This window comes from Aspergillus candidus, assembly GCF_002847045.1.
Source record: "Aspergillus candidus strain CBS 102.13 unplaced genomic scaffold BDW47scaffold_1, whole genome shotgun sequence".
NCBI lineage: Eukaryota > Fungi > Ascomycota > Eurotiomycetes > Eurotiales > Aspergillaceae > Aspergillus > Aspergillus candidus.
The window spans coordinates 713,072-734,132 of NW_020194006.1; the positions used below are offsets into that span (position 1 = coordinate 713,072).

Sequence of the window (21,061 nt, forward strand, 5' to 3'; positions counted from 1 at the left end):
AGAGAAGCGACTTCGGTAGTTGGCAGACCGGCGAAAAGCACATGCGTTGGAAGGCGGAGAGCCGAGTTCTAGCGGTGTATCATTGTTACGAATGATACTTTCTTGGAGGTCACTTTTCTATAAGAACCGGACGGAAGATTGGTAAATTCATTACACCCAAAATAACAGGATCTGATCCCAATCCGGCCATGTTTGCAGCATTTGCAGGACGTCCCCTTAAAGGCCTGAAAACCAAGGACTAAAAGGCAAACTAACCGTTAGAGCGAAACTAAACCATCAGAAAAGGAGCAGGGGAAGTAGAGAAGACATCCAGATATGGTTGACTAATTTCGTCGGACTCCACTCTCGTTCGATCGTTCTATTTTTCGTTTTCTCTTTCTCTTTCATTTTCATTTTATTTATTTACTTTGATTTTCATTCATCCACCCTATTTTGTGTTAATCTTGTCCCTCATCGTGGAGCTCCATGATAGTCTGGTTGTGCTTGCCGCATCTCCGCATTGATTGTATTGCCGGCCGTTCCTCAGGCATCCACGCCATCCTTCCCTGCCAAGCCCAGCAACTGCTGCCCCAGGCCAACCACCAGTGATTCTTCCTCTTTTGCACAATCAACAACACCCGTGGGAGTGATAAACATCCTCCTCCACCCCTCCCCTCCTCAGACGGTTCGGTCAATCCCAACACACACCCAGAGCATCGCTGGTCACAAGGATCCTTTCCCAGGTTGCTCAACGACGACCTGGAATCTCGGATTGTGGTTGGGATCCCCCGCAATGGACCGGTAACGACGATTGATGGGTCGTGCGACGGTGTTGGTCAAGGCTGTCTCCTGTTAATACACTGAGACGTCCTTGACTTCTGACAACTTTTGCGATTCGGATTGATTTTGCATCGATCTTTTTTTCCACTCTCTAACCATCTATCTCTCCCGTTCCGTGCTAACCCCGTCGGAAATCGGGCATGCCGGAAAAGATACCCTCTCAACAACCCTCGGGGATGGCACAGTCGCGTAACCCGCGGTCCAGGCCGGCCAGTCCATCCCGGAATGAAGAATCAAGCCCAGGAGGTAAGCATCGGACTCATGCATTGCAAATTGGGACCCGTATCCGGGAGATTAACAAATTTGCCTCGTTGATAGAAGGCTCCGCACGGCGCCGATTGCAGAAACATGCTTCTACGACCACCTTGCTTTCCGACACGTCCTCCCACTCCGCCAAAAGTTCATCCGGCACTCGCATCGGAATCATGGGTAAAAGAAGATTATCCATTCGAGATCAAAAGGCTCCCCAGGGCCCGCGGCCGCAGGACCCGTCTCGCCGGAGGTACCGATTGCCAATTTCCACCTTGCCTCACCCCCCCTTTTTCTCCTTTCATGGATTCACCGCCTCCTATACGGATTCTAACGCATGTGGAACTTCTAGTAATCAGTCTGGCTCGTTCTTTCACTCCGGAAATTCTTCTATTGATTCGACCCAAAGCAGCCTTCGTTCGACGAGCATGAGCAACCTGGCCAAAACGGACAACAACACTCCCCCTGAGAGCACGGATTTTCTGGCCCCCGTCAGTTTCGACGACTTTCACAATAGCATCATGCAGGAACCAAGTCTCAATCATTTCCCCATGCCGGGGACCGGGGCCGCTCACTGGTCCAATCCAACCAACGAGAATACTGGCCTGGGACGGAGCAGGAGTAATTCCGTGCGCGGGAAGGGCTTCACCAGCCAAGGGTCCTCGGCGGAATCGACGCAGGGCGGTGCGGCGACAGAAGGCCCGGCTGCTCGGGGTCGTCGACAGAGCCTGGTCCATACACTTGGGACGGGCCTGACAGGGACCAGAGCCCCGCGCAAGTCCCTCGGGACTGGGCCCCTTCCGACAACTGCGGCTGCCAGGCGACAGAGTATATCATCTAGAAAGGCGAGCGTCGAGACCCGCACTGACCCGGCGAATCTTCTGCAACCTCGACCGCAGCTCCACGAGTTGGATCGAGACGAGCGAAGCCGCGTTCCGGCCAGTGTGCGAAACATGAAGGCCAAGTCCTTCCAGCCCCAATTGCGAGAACCGCGCGACCCCGTGATTGCTCCGGGACCTGCGCTCGACCATTCTCGTTCTTCCTCCACCAATGCAGTCCGGACCCCGTCCAAGCCGGGGGCACCTCGGGCGGTCACGCCCACTTCGTCGTCAAAACGAGTGTCAGCCATGCCCCCGCACGCAACCGGTCTTGGGGCACGAACGATCAGTCCCACCGACGCCCGGCGGATGAGGCGGATGTCCATCGCGGCTCCGGCTGATTCCATGCCCTATACCCCTCCGACTGACGCCGATCCGCTACCCATACGACCGCGCTCCAGTGCTCCATCGCCATCCCAGATTCCCCGCAAAAGTGTGACCCCCTCGTCGAACCGCACGACTCCCGACCCGAACCGGAAATCCTACAGCTCGGGTCTGTCCGTGTCATCAAACACGAGCTACAACTCCGCGCGGAACTCGTCCGGGTCGCTCCAAGCCAGACTCTCTCAAATCCAATCGTCCTCTCGGCTCCCCACTCCGAAACCCCGTGTGGAGCAGACAGCTACCGCCAATGAGGATGTCCCTCCCGTGCCTGCCATTCCCAAGGCTTACGAATCCCCCCGAGGCGATGCCGACCAACCGACCCCGACAGACCAACCGGTGCGCAAATCCAGCTTACCATTGGATGTACTGTTGAAGTCCAAGTTGGATCCTGATGTTGACCACAATCTGGCGGTCAACAACGCCAAGTACCTGAGGCCCGACGCCTCGGATGAGAGCTCCATGAAAACCCCAGAAGCGAAGCCGAGGCAGTCCGTTCAGTATGGGAAACGCAGCTTGCAGCCGCTGAAGCTGCCGCCCTTGAACCTCCTTCCCCTGGGAACGCCGATGACATCTAAGATTGAAGCGTTGCGGGAGCGGGAAGAAGTACCCAAGCCGCACACGCCATCGGGTCAGATCATGTCGAAGACCCCAACCACACCGCTGACGGCCTCCAAGGCGAATTTCTTCTCTGTGCACGATGAGGATTACAGCGTCCCGCAAACCCAAGCCAGAAGCAGCACGTCTCATTTTATTGTCAGCTCCTCGGGGCCGTCCTTGAGGACGGCCAGCAGCTCGAGTGCGCTTGCGTCGTTTGACCACACGACCGGAGGGGCGCGGACCCTGTCACCCTACCTTGCCTACTCACTGCCCAAAAATAACAGCGATTATAGCTATATACGTCAAAAGCCGAGTGGTGAACACTCGCCGAAGTCGGGTCCGATCTATAAACCCAATGGGCCTCGTCCGCAAACTCAGTCTTCTGCGATCTCGAGCGCTGACACGGTCAGCCAGATATCAACCCCATCAGATCCCGATAACAACAGTGTTTCTGGCTCGTCTTTCCGCAACAAGATCACGTTGAACAAACGCAGCAACTCCAAGGACCAACAAGAAAACAACACGGATCCGACCAAATATGACCACATGCCACCTCCGAAGCTCCCGGCTTCAGCCACCTGGAACAATCTGACTACGGTTAAGGACACGAGCCCCACTTTGAAACCCGGCTATCTCAAGTCCCGCCGCCAATCCTCTATATCCAGCACAGCCAACTCCTCCTTTAGAAACCCCAGCGTCGGCAGTGAAAACAGTCTCGGACTGGAGCCCAGTCGCTCCAACGAATCCGGTGGAAGTGACGGGATTGCCTATCGCCCGGGCGCGTCGATCCTGTCGCCGGTACATAAGATCATCAGCAATGCGAAGTCGAATACCCCGGCACCACCAACTTCTGCTCCTGAACCCAAGATTGATCCTGACATCTTGGCTGGTGATGAGGAGATGCGTCGACTCGGGAGCCGGCGGAAGGACACTGAGATTGCAGCCAGGGAGCTGGATGACCTGCGCCGCAAGGCTAGCCCCAAAGACCGTGTCAGTCCGGCACAGGCACTCCGGATGGCTGGCTTGAACATCTTTGAGCGCGGGGAGATCATCGATTTCAAGGACATCTACTTTTGCGGGACCAAGAATGCGAAGAAGCACGTCGGCGATTTGAATGCCCAGGCGGCCAACTTCGGTTACGACGATGATCGTGGCGACTACAACATTGTGATCGGCGACCATCTCGCATATCGCTACCAAGTTATCGATGTTCTGGGTAAGGGCAGCTTCGGCCAGGTGGTGCGCTGTATCGACCACAAGACCGGGGGTTTGGTGGCGATTAAGATCATTCGGAACAAGAAGAGATTCCACCAGCAAGCTTTGATCGAGGTCAACCTGCTTCAAAAGTTGAAGGAATGGGATCCCCACCGTCGCCACAGTGTTGTCAACTTCACGCAGAGTTTCTACTTCCGCGGGCATCTGTGTATTTCCACGGAGCTCCTGGGGATCAACCTCTACGAATTCACCAAAGCGCATGACTTCAAGGGCTTCAATGTCAAGCTCATCCGACGTTTCACCAAACAGATTCTCAGTACACTGGTGCTTCTGCATCACAAGAAGGTCATCCACTGTGACTTGAAGCCGGAGAATATCCTTCTTGTACACCCCATGAGCTCTGCCATCCGGGTCATCGATTTTGGTTCCAGTTGTTTCGAAAACGAGAAGGTCTACACGTACATCCAGAGTCGGTTCTACCGGTCACCCGAAGTCATCCTGGGCATGTCATACGGGATGCCCATTGACATGTGGAGTGTCGGCTGCATCTTGGCGGAACTCTTCACTGGGTATCCCATCTTCCCGGGAGAGAACGAACAGGAGCAGCTTGCTTGCATTATGGAGGTGTTCGGTCCGCCAGAAAAGCATCTGATTGAGAAGAGCACCCGTAAGAAGCTCTTCTTTGACTCGATGGGCAAGCCCAGAATCACGGTCTCGTCCAAGGGACGGCGGCGACGGCCCAGCTCCAAGGATCTACGACAAGTTCTCAAGTGTGACGACGACGCGTTCCTGGATTTCCTGACCCGCTGCCTCCGATGGGACCCTGCGCGTCGTCTGACGCCGCACGATGCCCTGAAGCACGAATTTATCACGGGTGTCAAACTGCCTCCTCGGCCCAAGACCTACACCATGAGCAACTCCCCCAACCGGCGGGTGCCGTCCAGCCGCCCTCTGCCTGAGCCACCAGGAACGGGCCTCAAGAGCGGCTCCTTCATCCGCAGCCGCGACGTGTCGGGAACCTCTCCTATCCGGCACCAGACTGGAAAGCGGCACTCCACGGTGAGCGGGCTACCACCGTCGACGCCCGCCAGGCGAGGCACGAACACCACCACTGCACCGGGGTCCGCCTCGGGACTCCCTCGCGTGTCCGCGAGGAGTATCAGTGGGAAGCCGGATCTCGCCACGGCGGCGGCAGCCACCAGCTTGGTAAGTACCGGCGCAACTTTAGGACCGCGGACTGGTCACTAACTAGTCACTCAGAGGACCAAATGATGTGACAGGTTCCGTCAGTAGTCTTTTTCCCCTATTCTTCTTTGTTGCACGTCTGTAATAGTATTCGGTTGTGTCTTTTGTTGCATAGACCGGAGGGGTTTTTTTTCTTGTTCCTTTTGTTTATTTCTGTCTCTTTTGTTTTGTTTCTTTCTTCTCGTTGTCTCATGATGGAAATTGAGCACACGAGAGATAGACGAGAGTTGATATTATACCCTAATTGAGCATCTCGTCTTTTGCTTGATGTGTTGTCTTGTTCTGTTTTCCTTCTTCTTTTGTCTTTTCGTTGTCTTCTGTTCTTGCAGCCTCTCGTATGGCATTGTTATGACCGGGGATTTGTTGATTTGTTGACTTTTGCACTCATGTCCTTCGTTTACGACCATCAGACTGTATGTGCATCCGGGGTCCATGAACTACTGGAGGCCTTGATGCAGTCGCTGTATATTTATTTCTCACTATATCCATGCCGTCTGATGAGCGGTGGTAGAGGATGACGGTGTGGATGATGTTATATGAGCTTGACCTTGATGCATATACTTTGGAGGAGCGGTGTTGTTTTCTTTTGACCTTCGCTTTTATCGTTCTTGTGGAAGGTGGTTTGCAGGGTTACTGAGTTAGAAGAGAGGGTAGAATTCAAATAATGACCATGACTGGAAGTGAATACTAGAAAGAGGACAAACTAAATAAACACATCCGATAAGCGGCCCGATAAGGAGAGCCCCAAACGGGCTTACTTGGCCTTTGCGCGACTCTCCGCCTCGCCGACGCTCGACCTCCTTCGCCCCCAAGCTGACTCCCTCGTTTCTTCCCATTTAGCTGTCAATTAGGGAATTCGTGGTCTTTTGTCTCTCTCATTCATGTCGTGAATCGTCTCTACCCCTAACTCATAATGAATGGGTATTCCAAACATCACCTGGACGAGGATGCGTTCGGGGAAAAGCCCGGGTTGCAGGGCGGGCTGAAGACATTCGATGCCTTTCGTACGTTGACTCAATCATTCAGTCATTATTCAGAGAGAGAAATATAGACAAAGAAAGATAAAGCAAAAGCAAAGAAAACTAACAAAACCACCACAGCCAAAACCAAAGCAACCTACACGACCCCAACCCGGCGCGGCGGCCAATGGACCGTCCTCATCCTCGCCGTGTGCACGCTCTTTTCCCTGACAGAGTTCCGCACCTGGCTCAAAGGCACCGAGACGCACCACTTCAGCGTCGAAAAGGGCGTCTCGCACGACCTGCAGCTCAACTTCGACACCGTCATCAAAATGCCCTGCGACACCCTCCACGTCAACATCCAAGACGCCTCCGGCGACCGCATCCTAGCCGGCGAGATGCTCAAGCGCGAGCCCACCTCCTGGCAGCTGTGGATGGAAAAGCGCAACCAGGAGCTGTCGGACGGGAGCCACGAGTACCAGACGCTGAATCAGGAGGATGAGGCGCGCCGGGTTGAGCAGGAGACGGATACGCATGTGGGCCATGTGCTCGGCGAGGTGCGGCACAATCCGCGCCGCAAGTTTCCGAAGAGCCCGAAGCTGCGGAGGGGGGATATGGTTGATTCGTGTCGGATTTATGGCAGTCTCGAGGGGAATAAGGTGCAGGGGGATTTTCATATCACGGCGAGGGGACATGGGTATAGGGATTTTCAGGGCCATTTGGATCATTCTGGTACGTCCCTTTCCCCTCAATCCCTCCATACCGTTCCATCCCACTATCACACCCAGACCACAAAGTCAACAAGACCACGGCTCACGTCGAGATAAAACAGCTTTCAACTTCACGCACATAATCAACGAACTCTCCTTCGGCCCGCACTACCCAACAATCGCCAACCCGCTCGACAAAACCATCGCCTCCACCGAAGCCCACTACTACAAATACCAGTACTTCCTCTCCATCGTGCCGACAATCTACTCCAAGGGCTCTCGCGCAGTCGACACAACCTTCAGCACCCTCCCGCCCCCCTCGCCCGACACGCACCGCTCCTCCCGCAACCTCGTCTTCACGAACCAGTACGCAGCAACCAGCCAGGCGACCCCGCTGCCCGAGAGCCCGTTCTTCATCCCGGGCATCTTCTTCAAGTATAACATCGAGCCGATCCTGCTGCTCATCAGTGAAGAGCGGGGGAGCTTCCTCTCGCTGCTTATTAGACTGGTGAATACCGTGTCTGGAGTGGTTGTCACGGGGGGGTGGCTTTATCAGATCTCCGGGTGGCTTGTTGAGCTGGTGAGGCGGAAGAGGAGTGGTGTCAGTGAGGGTGTGTTGAATGGGAGGATCCATCAGGCTGATGAATAAATAGTTCTTTGTTTTTTCCCCTTCTTTTTCAATTCTTATTGTTTTTTATTGGTCTTCCCTTCCGGGTTGAGCTGTTTGTTTTGGTCTGTAGGTTAGCTAGCTCGCTTGTTCGGTGTTTACTGTTTACATACCAGGTACTTACTACTTTATTTTGTACAATTGATTCTGATGGGTATTCTTTACTATGTTTACTACATATATATATTACTATTTATTGTTGCGTACTTCGTACGTCATACTTAGTATCCATAGTAGGGTGATTATTGGAAGCTCTTCAACGTAAAAAGGTCTCCTCGGCCGGATATATATAGAACATAACCACCAGCTCCTAAGAAAAAAACCACGGGAAAAAGGGGAAACCATATCATCTCATCTCATCTCATCTAATCTAATCAACCATCTCAAAAAGAATCAAGAGAGGCCAAAGAAAAATTAAACCTCAAAAATCTCCCCCATGCCCACGCCCGCCCCCTCAGCCCCAGCCCTACTATCCACCAAATCCAGCCTCCACCCCTGCCAATCGCGCAGCTTAGTCTTGATCTCGCGCACCCACGCCACGCGCTTCCGGCCCTCTTCTTCGGCCTGCGCGCGCGCAAACTCCGCCTCGTCGAACTCGTCGTCGAAGTTCTCTTCAGATAGGAGCTCGAGGCTGCCTGGTGCGTGGCCGTGGCCGTGATGTTGTTGTGGGTGGGAGGGGGTGCGGGTGCGGTTGGTCGGCCCGCTGCTGCTGCCGGTGAAGGCGGCGAGGCCGCTTGACAGGACGGTGGAGAAGGAGGAGTGTCGTTGTTGTTGGGCCATGCTGCGTCGGCGGGCGTGTTCGGCGCCACTGCCGCCGATGAGGTCGACGTCGTCGAAGGCGTTGGCGTTGGCGTTGGATGATGATGCTGAAAAGTCGGGGACGCCTTCCGCTGGGTACTCGCCGCCTGCGGCGGCCAGTTCCTCGCGTTTCTCTTGCCAGACGCCGCGGCGGAGGTCGAAGATTTCGCCTTCGAGGCTGCGGATGCGGCGGTGGAGGCGGGAGCGCTCTTCGTCTTCGAGCTCGTCGATTGCGTCGTCGTCGGCTCCGCCGCCGCCTGAGGTGCCCGAGTGTCGCTTGCGCAGGGTTTCGAGCTCGTCTTTGAGGCGGAGGTTGTCATTTTCGACGCTGGCGAGCCGCTTGCGCTGCATGGCGGCCTCCTTTTCGGTCTTTTCGCTTTCGCGCAGGCGCGCTTGGTGCCGGGACTCGGTCTCCTTGTGTAAGTTGGTCATTGCTTGTTGTTTCTTTTCGAGCGTGTCGAGCTTCTTCTCGGACTCGGTCTTGTCGTTCTTTAATTCTTCGACTTCGCGCTGGAGGCTCTTGATTAGTGTCTCTGTTGAGGTCTTGTCGACGCCTTCTTTGACGGCTTTTTCGGACGCCCGCGTCAACGCAGCCTTGGTATCTGATAGCTCGCGCTGCGAACGCTCCAACGCTGCTTCGCTGGTGGACAGTTTCTCCTCCAGCGCGGCGATCTGGCTCTCGTGGGTGCTGCTGGAGCTCAGCTGTGCGCGCAGGTTCGAGATCTCTAGCTCCATGGCCTCGATGGTGGCCGACTTCGACTCTAGCTGCTGCGTCAGCTCCGCCGGGGGCGACTCAGACGCCGCAGGGGACGACACGCTCGCGTTGTTCCGGTGTGTTCTGGTCTGCAAGTGGGAATTCTGTCGTTGAAGAGACGCGATCTCTGCTTTCTATAGCATTTCCATTAGACCGATTCAAACACGTAGCACATAAGGGTACGTAGCCACTTACCAGCTCCTCTACATCCCCAGCCTTCTGTTCCGCCTTCTCCAGCTTATCCTTCAGCTCCGCGACGTCCACGCTAGCCTCGCGCAAGTCCTCAAGCTGTTCCTCCGTCTTGCGCCACCGAGCGGACGCTTCCTCCAGTTCCTTCTCTAACCGTTTATTGTCCTTCTCAAGGTCTTCAATCCGCGACGCCTGCTTCTTATACACCTCGTGCACCGATTCCCCGTCAGCAGACAGCGGCGGCAGCGAAGGCGACTTAATCGTCGTCGACGGCGACTGCGCCAAGTTGTTATTGTTGCTACCCTGCGACACCGAAGTCTTCCGGAACGATGACGAGCGCATCTTCGACTGGATCGATAGCGACGGCTGGCGGCCGTGAGCGCCTCCCGACGGAGCTTCTAACTTGGAGGCGGGCTGGGGGTCGGCGTCGGGTGAGGGGGAGGTGGGCACGTCGGTCGGAGCATCGGGCATCGGTTCAACAGGAGATTCCTCCGCTTGCGGTGCGGGCTGTGATTGTTGGGTGTCATCTTGAGGTGGAGAATCGGAGCTGGGCGCAGCCTCGTCCGCCTTGCTATCCGCTTTGTCTTGATCTTCCTCCGCGGGCGTCGAGACTTCCGTAGCGGGGGTCGTCTGGTCGGTAGATTCGGCTGCTTCTTTAGGAGCTTCACTGGTCGATGTCCCTCCAGCCTTCTTGCCGCCCTTCTTCTTCTTCTGGAGCTGCGCTACCTATTGTCATGGGTTAGTATGCGCGTGTCATCCAGCTAGCTATGCTCCGTTGGAGGATGGATGGATGGATGTACCCGTTTTTTGGCGGCGGCGAGCTTTTCAGCCTTGACGCGCTCTTCTTCGTCGACCATGTTGGATATCAGCACGCAATTGTGGTGTGACAAGAGAGACGAGGACGTCGGTGAGTGGGAGGTTTGAGGGAAGGAGGAGGTGGAATGGATCAGCAGCATTATCAGGCCAGTTGTTGCGCCCGTGCACGGACCATCTGCCCGTATCGCAGTGGTGCCTGAGGCGTGATATCACCAGCGTGATATCACCAGGCCAGGAGTAGATCTGACGACATGGACACGGTACTTTGACTTGAGACCTCTGGCTCATAGATATATCTTCACTAGAATGAAGAAAAGCATGGTTGATATACAACAAATTTTCTAACGCAGGACAGACGGGAATTCACAACCCTGTCCATTTCACCCCGCATTATACGATGTACATATATAGATATGTCCGTGATCAGAGACTTGACCCTCACTGGAAAGTGAGAGCATTCAGTCATGCTTTTAACAAAACAATTTATCCAATCGAGAACTGCAGAGTTAACACTCAATACGCAATGACAGAAATGCCAGAAAAGACCCCGGTTACGGAGACCCGTCCCGTTACTCCTTTCGACCTCGGTCTACGTCTTGGCCTCCTTCTCATGTATGTCGGCTTTCGTCAACAGGATAATTTATCTGATGCATTTTCTTGTTGAATCTTGGTAAATAGACCGATGTTGCTGAAAACAATGACCGAAGGAGACGCGGTGTCGTATAGAATAGCAGGCTCCTAGCTATACTTGGTCTCTCGAGGGACAGCAAGACCATGACGAGTGGCGATGGTCTACAATGTCATGAGACAAACCAGAGTGAAGAAGAAAGAAGAAACAAGTTCAATACTGTCATAAGAAAAAAGTTCATATATATAGAACAGAACAAGGACAACGTCAACGTCTCCTCGCAGTCGCGCGCCATTACGCAGGGGTATGGAGCGCTCAATCGTCATCATCGTCAAATCTAGGCCCAAAGCTCCCGTCTCGTCCTGATACTGATATTAATATGGGGGAAGGAGCCTGTTCTCCCCTGTGCCGGGATCCGAAACTCCCCGACCTTGCCGATGCAGGTTGAATGCATGTCAAAAACGCCTTAAAACGGAAGAAATCCCAAAGCAATGCCAACGATGGAGCAGAAGCAGAAAAAAGAAACAGAAAAAAAAAAGTATAAACATGAATCGAAACAAGAGATATCAAGACAATCTTGGTTACAGGTCCATTGAGTCGGCAATTTCCTCGCTCATGGCGCGCACAGTTGCCTTGCTGCCGGACCGGGACCGGAACTCCTCGTCGCTGAGCATATAGTTATCATACTCGTCAACCACCGGCCTCGTTGGCCTCGTGTTGTCCTCTTCCTCGCTTTCGCTCTCCGGCTCGAGCTCGGCTTGGTCTCCCAGCCAGTACCGGGCGCGTTTGCTGGATCCCGTGTCGGCGGGCGTGAGATATCCATCGTCGAACGTCCGCTTTGTCGTGGGAGTCGCGAGGCCTTCGCTCGGCGTGTGACTTAGGATGGGGATGGCACGAAGATAGAGGTAGCTGACGCGCTTTCGTAGACGGTTGAAGAAGAAGTAGTGGAGGCTCCAAATCGCGCCATCGTCCGCGTCTGACGGGTCCTCGTCCGGCGAGTAAGAGTAGATCGAACACTCTTTCAGGGACATTTGCTCGTCGATGATCCTCCACATCCTTGGCCCCCATGTGGACGACGCTTCTGCATTGTAGGAACCGGATATCGTGCCGGGTGACGGGGGGGTCACGTCGATCGCCTCCCGCGGTCGCAGGTTGAACAGGGTCGTATCGACCGTGTTCATCACACGCTTCAAGTTTCGCTCGCGATGAAAGTCCGTCGGGCGCAAGACGTGGGAAAAGTCGTAGTCCGGGTGACTCGCGTTCAGTGTCGCGATCAGATACGCAAATGTCCGACGACTCGAGTGTTCACTCAGGGGCCCGAACGGACTGGCACGTGATAAATTCAGCGACGCGGCGGCGTCGGTCGCATTTGGCGGGGATAGCGATGCCGACAGACGCAGCACCGATTCATACTGGGATTCGAGTGATTGTTCGATGTTCTTGTACAATTTCCGATCGGCCCGAGCGGCCTTGGTGGTGTAGAGGTCGCAGCCCCCTAGGATGTGACAATCGGCGGTGTCGAAGTTGAGCGAACTCGTCACGTCCTCGATCTCTGGCAAAGGAAGAAACTGTAGTATTAAGAGTGGTAAGCATATAGTCGAGGGGATTTCTGGCATTGCTGTCTTGCGCAACGCAAACGGACCTTCATCTTGCGTGATAGTGCGATCCGGCGTGGTCCAGAAATACGGCGATTCCAACGAATCGATTCAACGGTCGGAGAAATGATTAATTGTCAAACAGATATCTTCCGTCGCGCGACAACCAGGCAAGGGGAGTGCTTTAATCCTGCGAAGATAAGCTGGATTCGTGGTCGATTGCAACGTAGCCGATCGGCGATAAGCAGCGGGTGGGCGGTCAGGGTGCGGTGATTGGGTGAGTGACGTGATGAGGGAACAGTCAAGGTTAACGGGGAAGAGTCAGGGGGAACCAGGCCATGGCACAGCCGATGGGCAAAGATAAACCGATAAAAAAAGGTGATGGAAAGTTGAACACGACGGGGAATCGAGGGAATCGAGGGTGGACACGGGGGGGGGGGGGGGAGAGAGGCACATCATGAGATGGACGAGGCCGGCGGAGAGGCTGTCACGTGGGGTCGGAATGGACCAGTGAAATGACGCAGTTCCCTCACGAGAAGTCTGGGCATCCAATTCATTCCCTCTTCAATCCTTGGTTCCATCCCTCCACGTCATTCAATCCGGCCCAATTCTTTGTTTCGCGTGGTTTGTTCAAATCAACAAGTTATTATTAGTCTCTCTGGTGTCGACTGGTGGGAATCAACGCCTATGTACGTCCAACGCCTCAATCATTTCCAACCAACAAAGCGAATATGCCCAATTAATATATTAAAGATCAAAGGAAACCCGGAGAATCACTTGGCCACGTCTGGTCTGTAGAATACACCCTACATGATCTTTGTAACCACATCTTCCTCGACCTGTGGGGTTATCGTTAGTCACGGTCGGGTAGGAGGGTCATCGTGTCGGCCCGGGGATTAGGAGTAAGGTCCAGCGCAGAAGCAGGGGCCATCGTGGGGGCGTGCAGTGATTTAGGGGGGGCCCAAGAACAAAACAACAGGGGAGGGGAAATGGAGGCACAGGTGCAGCAAAAAGCTACTGGACGTAAAGACCACGCTACCCCGAAGGAGGGATGCCCATGTGTCTTCCGGATCCTGCTACCTCGGGTGCTGTGTACGGATAGAAGAAAGATTAACTCACCTCCATATCTTCCAAGCTATCCTGCTGACTGATGCACCGAAGGACATTCTTCTTGCTGCTCTCCTGCATCTCGCCCGCTAACAATAGCTCATCCAGAATGAAGTATGCCTTTTGGAAGTTGAAGATGATGTCCAGCTCGCACACGTTGCCGTAGTACTTGTCCATCTGCTCGACGTATCGGTGGACGATTTCGAGGTTGATCAGCTCGTTGTCGTTGGATTCGCACCCGGCGATGAAGAAGAGGGAGGCATAGCGACGGTAGACGACTTTGCTATCTGTTAAGGACAAGTCAGACTGTTAGTGACAGGCCGTGGGAGGGCTGGAGGTGTGCTAAGAGAAGGCTAGTACCTTTGTACTCGAGGAAGTTGCACATGCGGGTGCGACGGGACAGAACCAGCTGCGTCACATCCTTGACAATCTTGGCCTTCTCCTTCGGAGAGAGAGTGGTGAACCATTTGGCCAGACGCTGTGATAAAATTTGTGTTCAGTCAGTCTCAAGCGAGCTTGCGGGCGGGTCCAAAAGCCGGGTGGGCCACGAGAACGCACCACTTTACCCTGACGGGAGAGGAGAATCAAGTATCTGAACGGGGGACTGTCAGCTCCATACAACACACGGGAATCATCCGGTAGCCTCACTGGATCGCCATTGTGTGGATTGAGGGGGGGTGGGTGAGTTATGACAAGTGGTTGTTTTGAGGGGTTCGGAGGGTGGACGGAGGTCGATGAGGAGAGCGGGAGAAATTAATGATTCGGGGGAATCGCTGGTCTTATTCATTCGCCCGCATTGATTGGCCCCGCTCAACAGATGAAATGGACGATATAGGGGTTAAGTCGGAGTGCAATCGATGATATCGTTTTTGGAGAATACTAACAATCAAAAGAAAAAGTTCCTATTCCCAGAACGAGAACGATCGAGCCCCAGGTGTCAATATTGTCGCAAGTCTTGGCGACCGACTGGCCAACTATATAATAAAAGCTTATCCAACGTGACTCTGACTATATCCTCTACACCTTCAATCTCCTCCAGTCTCCCAACACTTCCACTGTATTTATCGGGCCTGACGACCGCCCAAACTCCTTGATTTGTATTCAGCCTGTATTCAACAGATACATCATCTATCTCAGCCCCATTATCGAATCGCATCTCACAGAGCTCCTTTACCGTATGGGAACAGACTCCCATCCAAATGCCCCCCTGGATCGCAGTATATACCACTGCCTGCTGGATACTGGAGCTTGGGAATCTTGGCAGGATCGTCGAGGCAACATGAAGAGGGTGCGTAGATTGTCTGTCGGGATCTAAGAGATCGGTCGATGCAAAAAGGAGGATCTTGAAACGGCCGTTGGAGGGAAGACCTGGAGCAACCCTAGTCGCAAAGGAAGTCCAAACACGGCGGGATCTGTGGAGCTATGATACCATCATGCAGATTGCAGAGACCTCCATCTGCATATCTCTTAAGTTGGATGTTAAGCAGTCTCCGTCCGGGCTCGATGACAGCATAACTGTGATCCGGGCCGTCGGTGGAAATGCCCGAGCATTCACAGGCGCTCATCCTCCACACGCTGCTCTCGGGGTACCCAACCCCATAAATGTAGATGAAACTCTTCGGCCGGCGATAGACCTCGACGAGGTCGCTGGAGAATTTAATACACTGTCTCCGCCTGCCCTTTTTCTTTTTGGGCGGCCTGGAGCACGCTGCAGTAGTATCGATCAAAGACTATCAATTGCTGGACGTTGGAGGATCGCTTGGTATGATATGTTCATAGAATCTCATTAGTCTCATCTAGACCTGTGGACGGCGTCAGACCCACAAAGGAGTATGCCGGTTTCCATGAGGTTGTACGCATGACCTGCCTGGACACGTGTAAGGGTGTCCTTGCGCCCAGGATATGCATACCTTTGGACTATCCGTATGGAAAATTGGATCATCTGTCAGCCGACATTGGAAGACTTGAGATGGTCAGACTTGCAATCTCCGATGAAAAATGTTCGACTCCTACCCCCGAGTAGGGAACGATGAACTGCGGCAAGACGCGTTGGGCCACTCGATACTCTGACCACCACTGGACCGCTGCTTCTCGACAACCCTTCGGTTGAAAATGATGCGATCTAGGTACTTCCTTTATGTGCGGCAGGATATCGTCTAGAAAAACGCAGCCCTGAAGCTTCCACTCGCCACGTGCCCCTTGTCAAAGTCCTCTTTCATGTCCACGTAGGAACGCGTCAGGTAGTCTTCAGGAGCCACCTACTCACGGGGGATTTTATAGACCGTGCCCGCCTAAGAGTTGATAAAACACCTGCACTGAATATCAGGGAAATCAGTCTCGACCACCAGGTCAATCGCACCCCAGACATCGCCAGCGCCTTTCGAGTTGCCTTCCATGCGGAGAGGCCCATGTACTTGCGCACAGAAGACCGGACCCCTTCCGCCGCGAATGCTTCAGCAGATCTGCCTCCAACTCACCCTTCACCACCCCTGACTGATCGTCTGCGCCTGCGTAAACCGCGCCGCGTCAGTCGATATCGGCGTGATCGATGACCGCTTGATCGAGTCTTCCCCACCTGATTCCCACGTCACAAACTCCCATAGCTGGTGGGCTTCGCGAAGGATCCGATCCGCCACTCTGATTGAATGGAAGGTCTTGAATGTCTGAGGCTGCAGGCCATTCGCTCGCTCACGATCCATTATACCTGAAATTGCATCAATTTCCATATTTCTTATTGATCTCGGGGGGCAGTCGCGGTATGGCGCCTGGGACGTGGGAGCTATATCTTGTCGTCCGGTCAAATCAAGACGATCATGTCTCCAAGTGGATAGCAGAAAAATGCTCTGGTACCGGTATCCCAGGATATACGTGGTCTAATGCGGTATCATATTTCCTTTCTGGGGGGTGAAGTGAACAGATGACAGCAGCGTCCGAGTGGTCTCCCCCGACGCAGCGCGTTATAAACGCACATGTAAAAATGCCGGTGTCTGTGGGCAATCACCCCGAATAGTGAAAACAGATGAAGATGCCAGACGATCTGTTCTGCATCGTTTGGGTGGATCTGTCATGAAGTCAAGAGATCCTCGCAAACAATCGGTCTATCCGATCTGGAAGTCTTGCAGCTCGAAGAGGGATGTGTGCCTGGATTTGGTTTCAGCCTTGAGACTTTGGTTCCGACTCCGTGTCACTTGGAGTGGCATCGCGATGCTAGACGGCTGGGCACATCTTTGAGCTGTTTGTCGCGTGTTTGTTGTATCTGGCCTCTATTAGTCAAGTTCAACAGGAGTACTACGTACCGCGGTGGCCAATGCAGATGTACAGGGAAAGGAGAATTTCGGTATGTCTGTATCGACCACGGTTTGAATATCGAGAGTCGAGAAGTCGCAAGGAGCCACCGACAGGTCTACTTGACTTTCCACCCCAGGTGTCATTGTAGGTCTACACTATGCGGCATAGACTTCGTTCCAGCGTAGCCAGGTTCAAAGGACAGAAGACGAATAGGACCAGTACCCGCAGGTAAGGACCAAACGGAACGGGGTTTTCTAATCTAGAGCCCAGATAACCTATCCACGAAGTTATCATCATGGTGGGGTGACTATAACGATATGTCCTTTCCTCTGAGAGTACTTACCCAAAGTAATGCTCAATAGTTGGAACAGTCCTCCTGTCAAAGACTACATATCAACAACTGTGACACATATCTAAAAGCCTGCAAATTCTCTTGATTCCTAATCTTACGGGGCGCACAGCTGATACCAGTCCTTTCGACTCGCCATCACAATATACGCGAGCATGTATCCCTACTTCTGACCCCAAGACTCAATCCAACAAGACAACCCACCCCATAACCACAATGACAGCTATACCCCTGACTCACACCATCCAGCATCAGCACCTCTACAACAGCCACAAACGATCCAGGCCTGGGCTATCACCCCTACTACCTAGATAGGTAACACCCCTTACAAGGCTGACGTGCACCCCCAAAAGCCCATCATCTAATATGTACCTATATTTAAAAATCCAACAAACATCACAATCCTACCAACAATGCATGCATAATGATGAAACCCTGAAATCACGAAATCACATACTAATCTATTTGTCTCCACACATACATATACACAATTACTCATACTTACTCACCTGAGGCATGTAAGCAGCCTCATTCTCACTCAGGTGACTCCGCCTTGCTGCAGCCTGATACTTACTTACTTGCCTTACAATAGCCGGCCTGGAAAAAATGAAAATGGAAATCCATTCACTGGCTACTTCTTGAAAATAAATGGCTTTGTTTGGAGGACTTTATTATTACCTAAATAAGTAATGGACTAACTAGTTAAATTTATATAGAAACTAGCAGAAATAACCTAAGCATGGTAAATCAGTGTGATATACCCCGCACCCACGAGATAAACAGTTCTAAACAATATCGCCCATCAACTAGGTAGGGTATGCCAGCCTTTATCCTGATCAAGTTAGTATATAGGCAGGGAGGCAGATAGTAGCAAACTATCCGTTCCAAAACCTCGCTTAACCACTTATTTAGCCCGTGATGGGCGGATCAGCCGGGTGTGATATCCTGCCCTTGTCCTTCGTACAATACGGGCGGTCGGCCTAAGGCTGCCCAGTGAGAATCGACGATATGTGTGATGGGCATGGACTTGGTGGTTGATAGTGGCTGGTGGAGGTTTGCTATCCTGACCTATCCTTGCTATCATATACTATAGTACACTATGCTGTAGACCAGGTGGGATCGGCGCAACTGCCGGTGTGACTGTATATGTAGGTACCGTTTCTTATTGGAAAATTAGGTGCGTCGTAAATGGAAATCTAGGCGCGATGCTAATGTCATCCTAGTCGCGAGGCAAGGGCTGAGGTACAAGGGTTAGGAGTCGAGAACCGGTTTGTGACTGTTTGAGCGACCGACATATGATCAACGAACGGCTGTTCGACTGATTGCAGGCGATCAGTAGGTTTCTTGGCGAGGAGGAGCCTCATCAAGGGACTACACTACTGGGTGGCAAAAGTGATAATGGTGCATGCTTTAGTGGTGTATATGCTATCTAAGTCCTCGTAAACCTCGTCATTCCTGCCCCACCGGTTCAAAAACCGTTGTGCTTGTTCGGCATGGTTAGGCCGCCAGCCTTGCCTTCAAGGCTATCAACGCCCCACACAGCCCCCAAGCTAGGGCAACCCCCGTACCAATCGTCACGAATAGCAGCACCATCTCGAAATATCCCATGTTGGTGACGACAGATAAGTCAGGCCACCGGAGTGATAACGGCTTATGCCCCCCGAGATCGCCCGCGTCGGCAGTGTGTTTCTCTCGCCCCGTGCATTTGCCCATCTGCGGAACGTATTGAAAATTGAATCGCGTGCGTGATTTGCGTAGCACCACGCCTTGATACATGGCCCACCGGAAGAACTGCGGCCAATTAGTCCTTGCCGCTGCTGGCATATGCAGGGTGAATGATCCCTTACCTTGATCATCGCTTCGTCAACTCCCGGGATTAGACGCTGCGCCCATGCAAGCCCCGTAACAAGGATGCAGTGGCCCAGGAACACGAGGTAGTAGAGCACCCATGGTTTGCCCAGGTTGAGTGAGTCACAGTGCTCATCACCGTTGATCCACCGGCTTCCTGCCTCGATGAACTGCTTGGACACATGGAATGGATGGGGCAGGTTCCCCACACACTCCATGAAGTTGTAGAGCACCACGCGGGACGTTTCCGTCGTGCGCAGCTCATGCACGAGGAGACTCTCCATCACGAGCTTTGCCTGCGCAGAGGTTTCGAAATAGGATGTGGGTGTGCCAATCACATAAGCTAGATATCGAAACAGAGCAACATAATCCTCGCATTCCTGTTCGGAGGGTTGGATACCGAACTTGGGAAGTTGGAGCCACAGCTGATTGCAGCTGAACGTGCTAATGGAGTGGACCGAGTCTAGCGTATTGATTGGAATGCCAAACTGCTCTGTGTCGAAGTAATTGGGCCGGGTCTGACACAGTTTGAGAATCCGTTGGCGAACCGAAGAGTGGAGCAGCCTCACACGGATCGTTGCGACATGCCCTTCGCCTCCGGGCTGAATCGCCGCTAGATCCTTCGTGACCTGAATCAGCCATTGGAATGTCTCCAACAGGCGTCCTAGGAGGGCCCTCGTCGAGAAGCCACCGGTTCGCACGAGTACCTCGACAACGCCTGGCGAGGCCTGTTCCAGGGTTAGTGCTATTTCGAGACCACACCAGGGAGGAATCTTTACCGAATTTTCCGCGACAAATCCTTGTAACGCGAACCCAACAATGTTTGCTATGGCATATCGGTAGAAGAATTTCTGCGCACGCGCAAGCTGCTCCCAGTCCACCCAGTCAGGAACTGTATGCGTCTCCTCCCAGAACTGGGAGAGGACATCATCGTTCTGGCGGTGATCCCGGAGAAGGGCGTAGAGATCAACAGGCGAAGGGGGGATTCCCTTAGCCTTGCTGTCTTCCATGAAGGATGCTTGTATGGTTTGGAGCCTCTTCAGCGCCTCAGCTCCCAGCGTATCATGTTGCTGACGCAGCGGCTCAGTTTCCTTCCTCGGGAGGTGGTCATCGCTCCAGGTAAATGAGTACCCCCAGGCACTGATCTTCTCCCCTGTTTGTGGATGGTATGGAACAGCCTCCATGTTTCAAACGCCGTAGTAAGACTGAAGTAGGTGAAATGACCACTGAACTGTCGTTTTTCAAGGAACTTCGAACATGATCAGATAAGGCCACCTGCGGCCATGACTCCCATTATATACTTCTGACTCAAGAGAACAAGACATGCCATCTCTCGGCGATACGAGGGACTTAGGGCCTCCAATCCATCCAACAGATTATCAGACATCCTTGTTCACCCGGGATTTGCAAATTCTTTGCCCTGACCTCATTTTCAGCTCACCCTGATTTCTCAAATCGGATGGCACTAGCTGGACAATGACTCTGTACGGATGCACTGCCGGATTTCCGAGGCTGCATCCCAAACTTTCCGCGCCACATGCTACCAAAGGCATTTACTATTTTGATTAAATGACCAATGGTTGCGGGGATGTTCGGGAGAGGTTGGCAATATGCGGTAGATCGATACATCATCACAGCAAGCTAGTGAGGGTTTGCACAGACCCGTAGATCTTTCACTTGGGAAACTGGAGAGCGATTCCTTCGATGTTTCCTGATGCAAGGTGGGGTTGGAATCGATCTTCGGCTTGCAGGCGTGGATCAGTCTCACATCACTGCGCTAAGCGCGTCCACTTTTCTCTCCTCGGAGGAACCAGCCAAGAAATCCACGCGATGAGTACTAGTTATGCGAGCTGAAGCGAGATCTCGGGACGCCCTAGATCTCACGCTAGGATCTCAAGGCAGCACATACTGGTCATTTTCGGCCCCACTTGACATCCGTGTATATGGGGCGTCCGCGTGGCTCAGG

The 21,061-nt window shown here is 53.2% G+C and overlaps 7 protein-coding genes across 7 annotated transcripts; 3 read left to right on the forward strand and 4 right to left on the reverse strand.

Annotated features, from left to right (window-relative positions):
• The first annotated feature begins 420 nt into the window (after window positions 1-420).
• On the forward strand, window positions 421-6,022 carry BDW47DRAFT_97536 (putative protein kinase). Its single transcript, XM_024820441.1, has 4 exons — window positions 421-1,065; window positions 1,138-1,321; window positions 1,421-5,348; window positions 5,403-6,022. The coding sequence occupies exons 1-4, from the start codon at window positions 960-962 to the stop codon at window positions 5,412-5,414; spliced, it is 4,230 nt and encodes a 1,409-aa protein (XP_024676644.1). The 5' UTR covers window positions 421-959; the 3' UTR covers window positions 5,415-6,022.
• A 151-nt stretch (window positions 6,023-6,173) lies between these two features.
• BDW47DRAFT_97537 (endoplasmic reticulum-Golgi intermediate compartment family protein) lies at window positions 6,174-7,887 on the forward strand. The gene is made up of 3 exons (XM_024820442.1): window positions 6,174-6,391; window positions 6,488-7,078; window positions 7,179-7,887. The coding sequence occupies exons 1-3, from the start codon at window positions 6,301-6,303 to the stop codon at window positions 7,703-7,705; spliced, it is 1,209 nt and encodes a 402-aa protein (XP_024676645.1). The 5' UTR covers window positions 6,174-6,300; the 3' UTR covers window positions 7,706-7,887.
• Window positions 7,888-10,080: 2,193 nt separating this feature from the next.
• Window positions 10,081-10,461, reverse strand: BDW47DRAFT_2703 (uncharacterized protein). Its single transcript, XM_024818619.1, has one exon. The coding sequence runs from the start codon at window positions 10,418-10,420 to the stop codon at window positions 10,226-10,228; it is 195 nt and encodes a 64-aa protein (XP_024676646.1). The 5' UTR covers window positions 10,421-10,461; the 3' UTR covers window positions 10,081-10,225.
• A 362-nt stretch (window positions 10,462-10,823) lies between these two features.
• BDW47DRAFT_97540 (RNA polymerase III-inhibiting protein MAF1) lies at window positions 10,824-12,911 on the reverse strand. Its single transcript, XM_024820443.1, has 2 exons — window positions 12,551-12,911; window positions 10,824-12,476 (listed from the first exon to the last, which is right to left on the reverse strand). The coding sequence occupies exons 1-2, from the start codon at window positions 12,554-12,556 to the stop codon at window positions 11,490-11,492; spliced, it is 993 nt and encodes a 330-aa protein (XP_024676647.1). The 5' UTR covers window positions 12,557-12,911; the 3' UTR covers window positions 10,824-11,489.
• A 45-nt stretch (window positions 12,912-12,956) lies between these two features.
• BDW47DRAFT_97545 (AP-1 complex subunit sigma) lies at window positions 12,957-14,519 on the reverse strand. Its single transcript, XM_024820444.1, has 5 exons — window positions 14,259-14,519; window positions 14,169-14,202; window positions 13,971-14,088; window positions 13,623-13,897; window positions 12,957-13,342 (listed from the first exon to the last, which is right to left on the reverse strand). The coding sequence occupies exons 1-5, from the start codon at window positions 14,267-14,269 to the stop codon at window positions 13,310-13,312; spliced, it is 471 nt and encodes a 156-aa protein (XP_024676648.1). The 5' UTR covers window positions 14,270-14,519; the 3' UTR covers window positions 12,957-13,309.
• A 405-nt stretch (window positions 14,520-14,924) lies between these two features.
• BDW47DRAFT_2784 (uncharacterized protein) lies at window positions 14,925-15,745 on the forward strand. Its single transcript, XM_024818646.1, has 2 exons — window positions 14,925-15,379; window positions 15,521-15,745. Exons 1-2 carry the CDS (start codon window positions 15,044-15,046, stop codon window positions 15,641-15,643), a joined length of 459 nt encoding a protein of 152 aa, XP_024676649.1. The 5' UTR covers window positions 14,925-15,043; the 3' UTR covers window positions 15,644-15,745.
• Window positions 15,746-18,744: 2,999 nt separating this feature from the next.
• Window positions 18,745-20,279, reverse strand: BDW47DRAFT_114750 (oxygenase MpaB family protein; the record flags this gene model as incomplete). Its single annotated transcript, XM_024814710.1, has 3 exons — window positions 18,745-19,038; window positions 19,095-19,823; window positions 19,875-20,279. The coding sequence occupies 3 exons, from the start codon at window positions 20,277-20,279 to the stop codon at window positions 18,745-18,747; spliced, it is 1,428 nt and encodes a 475-aa protein (XP_024676650.1).
• Window positions 20,280-21,061: the final 782 nt, after the last annotated feature.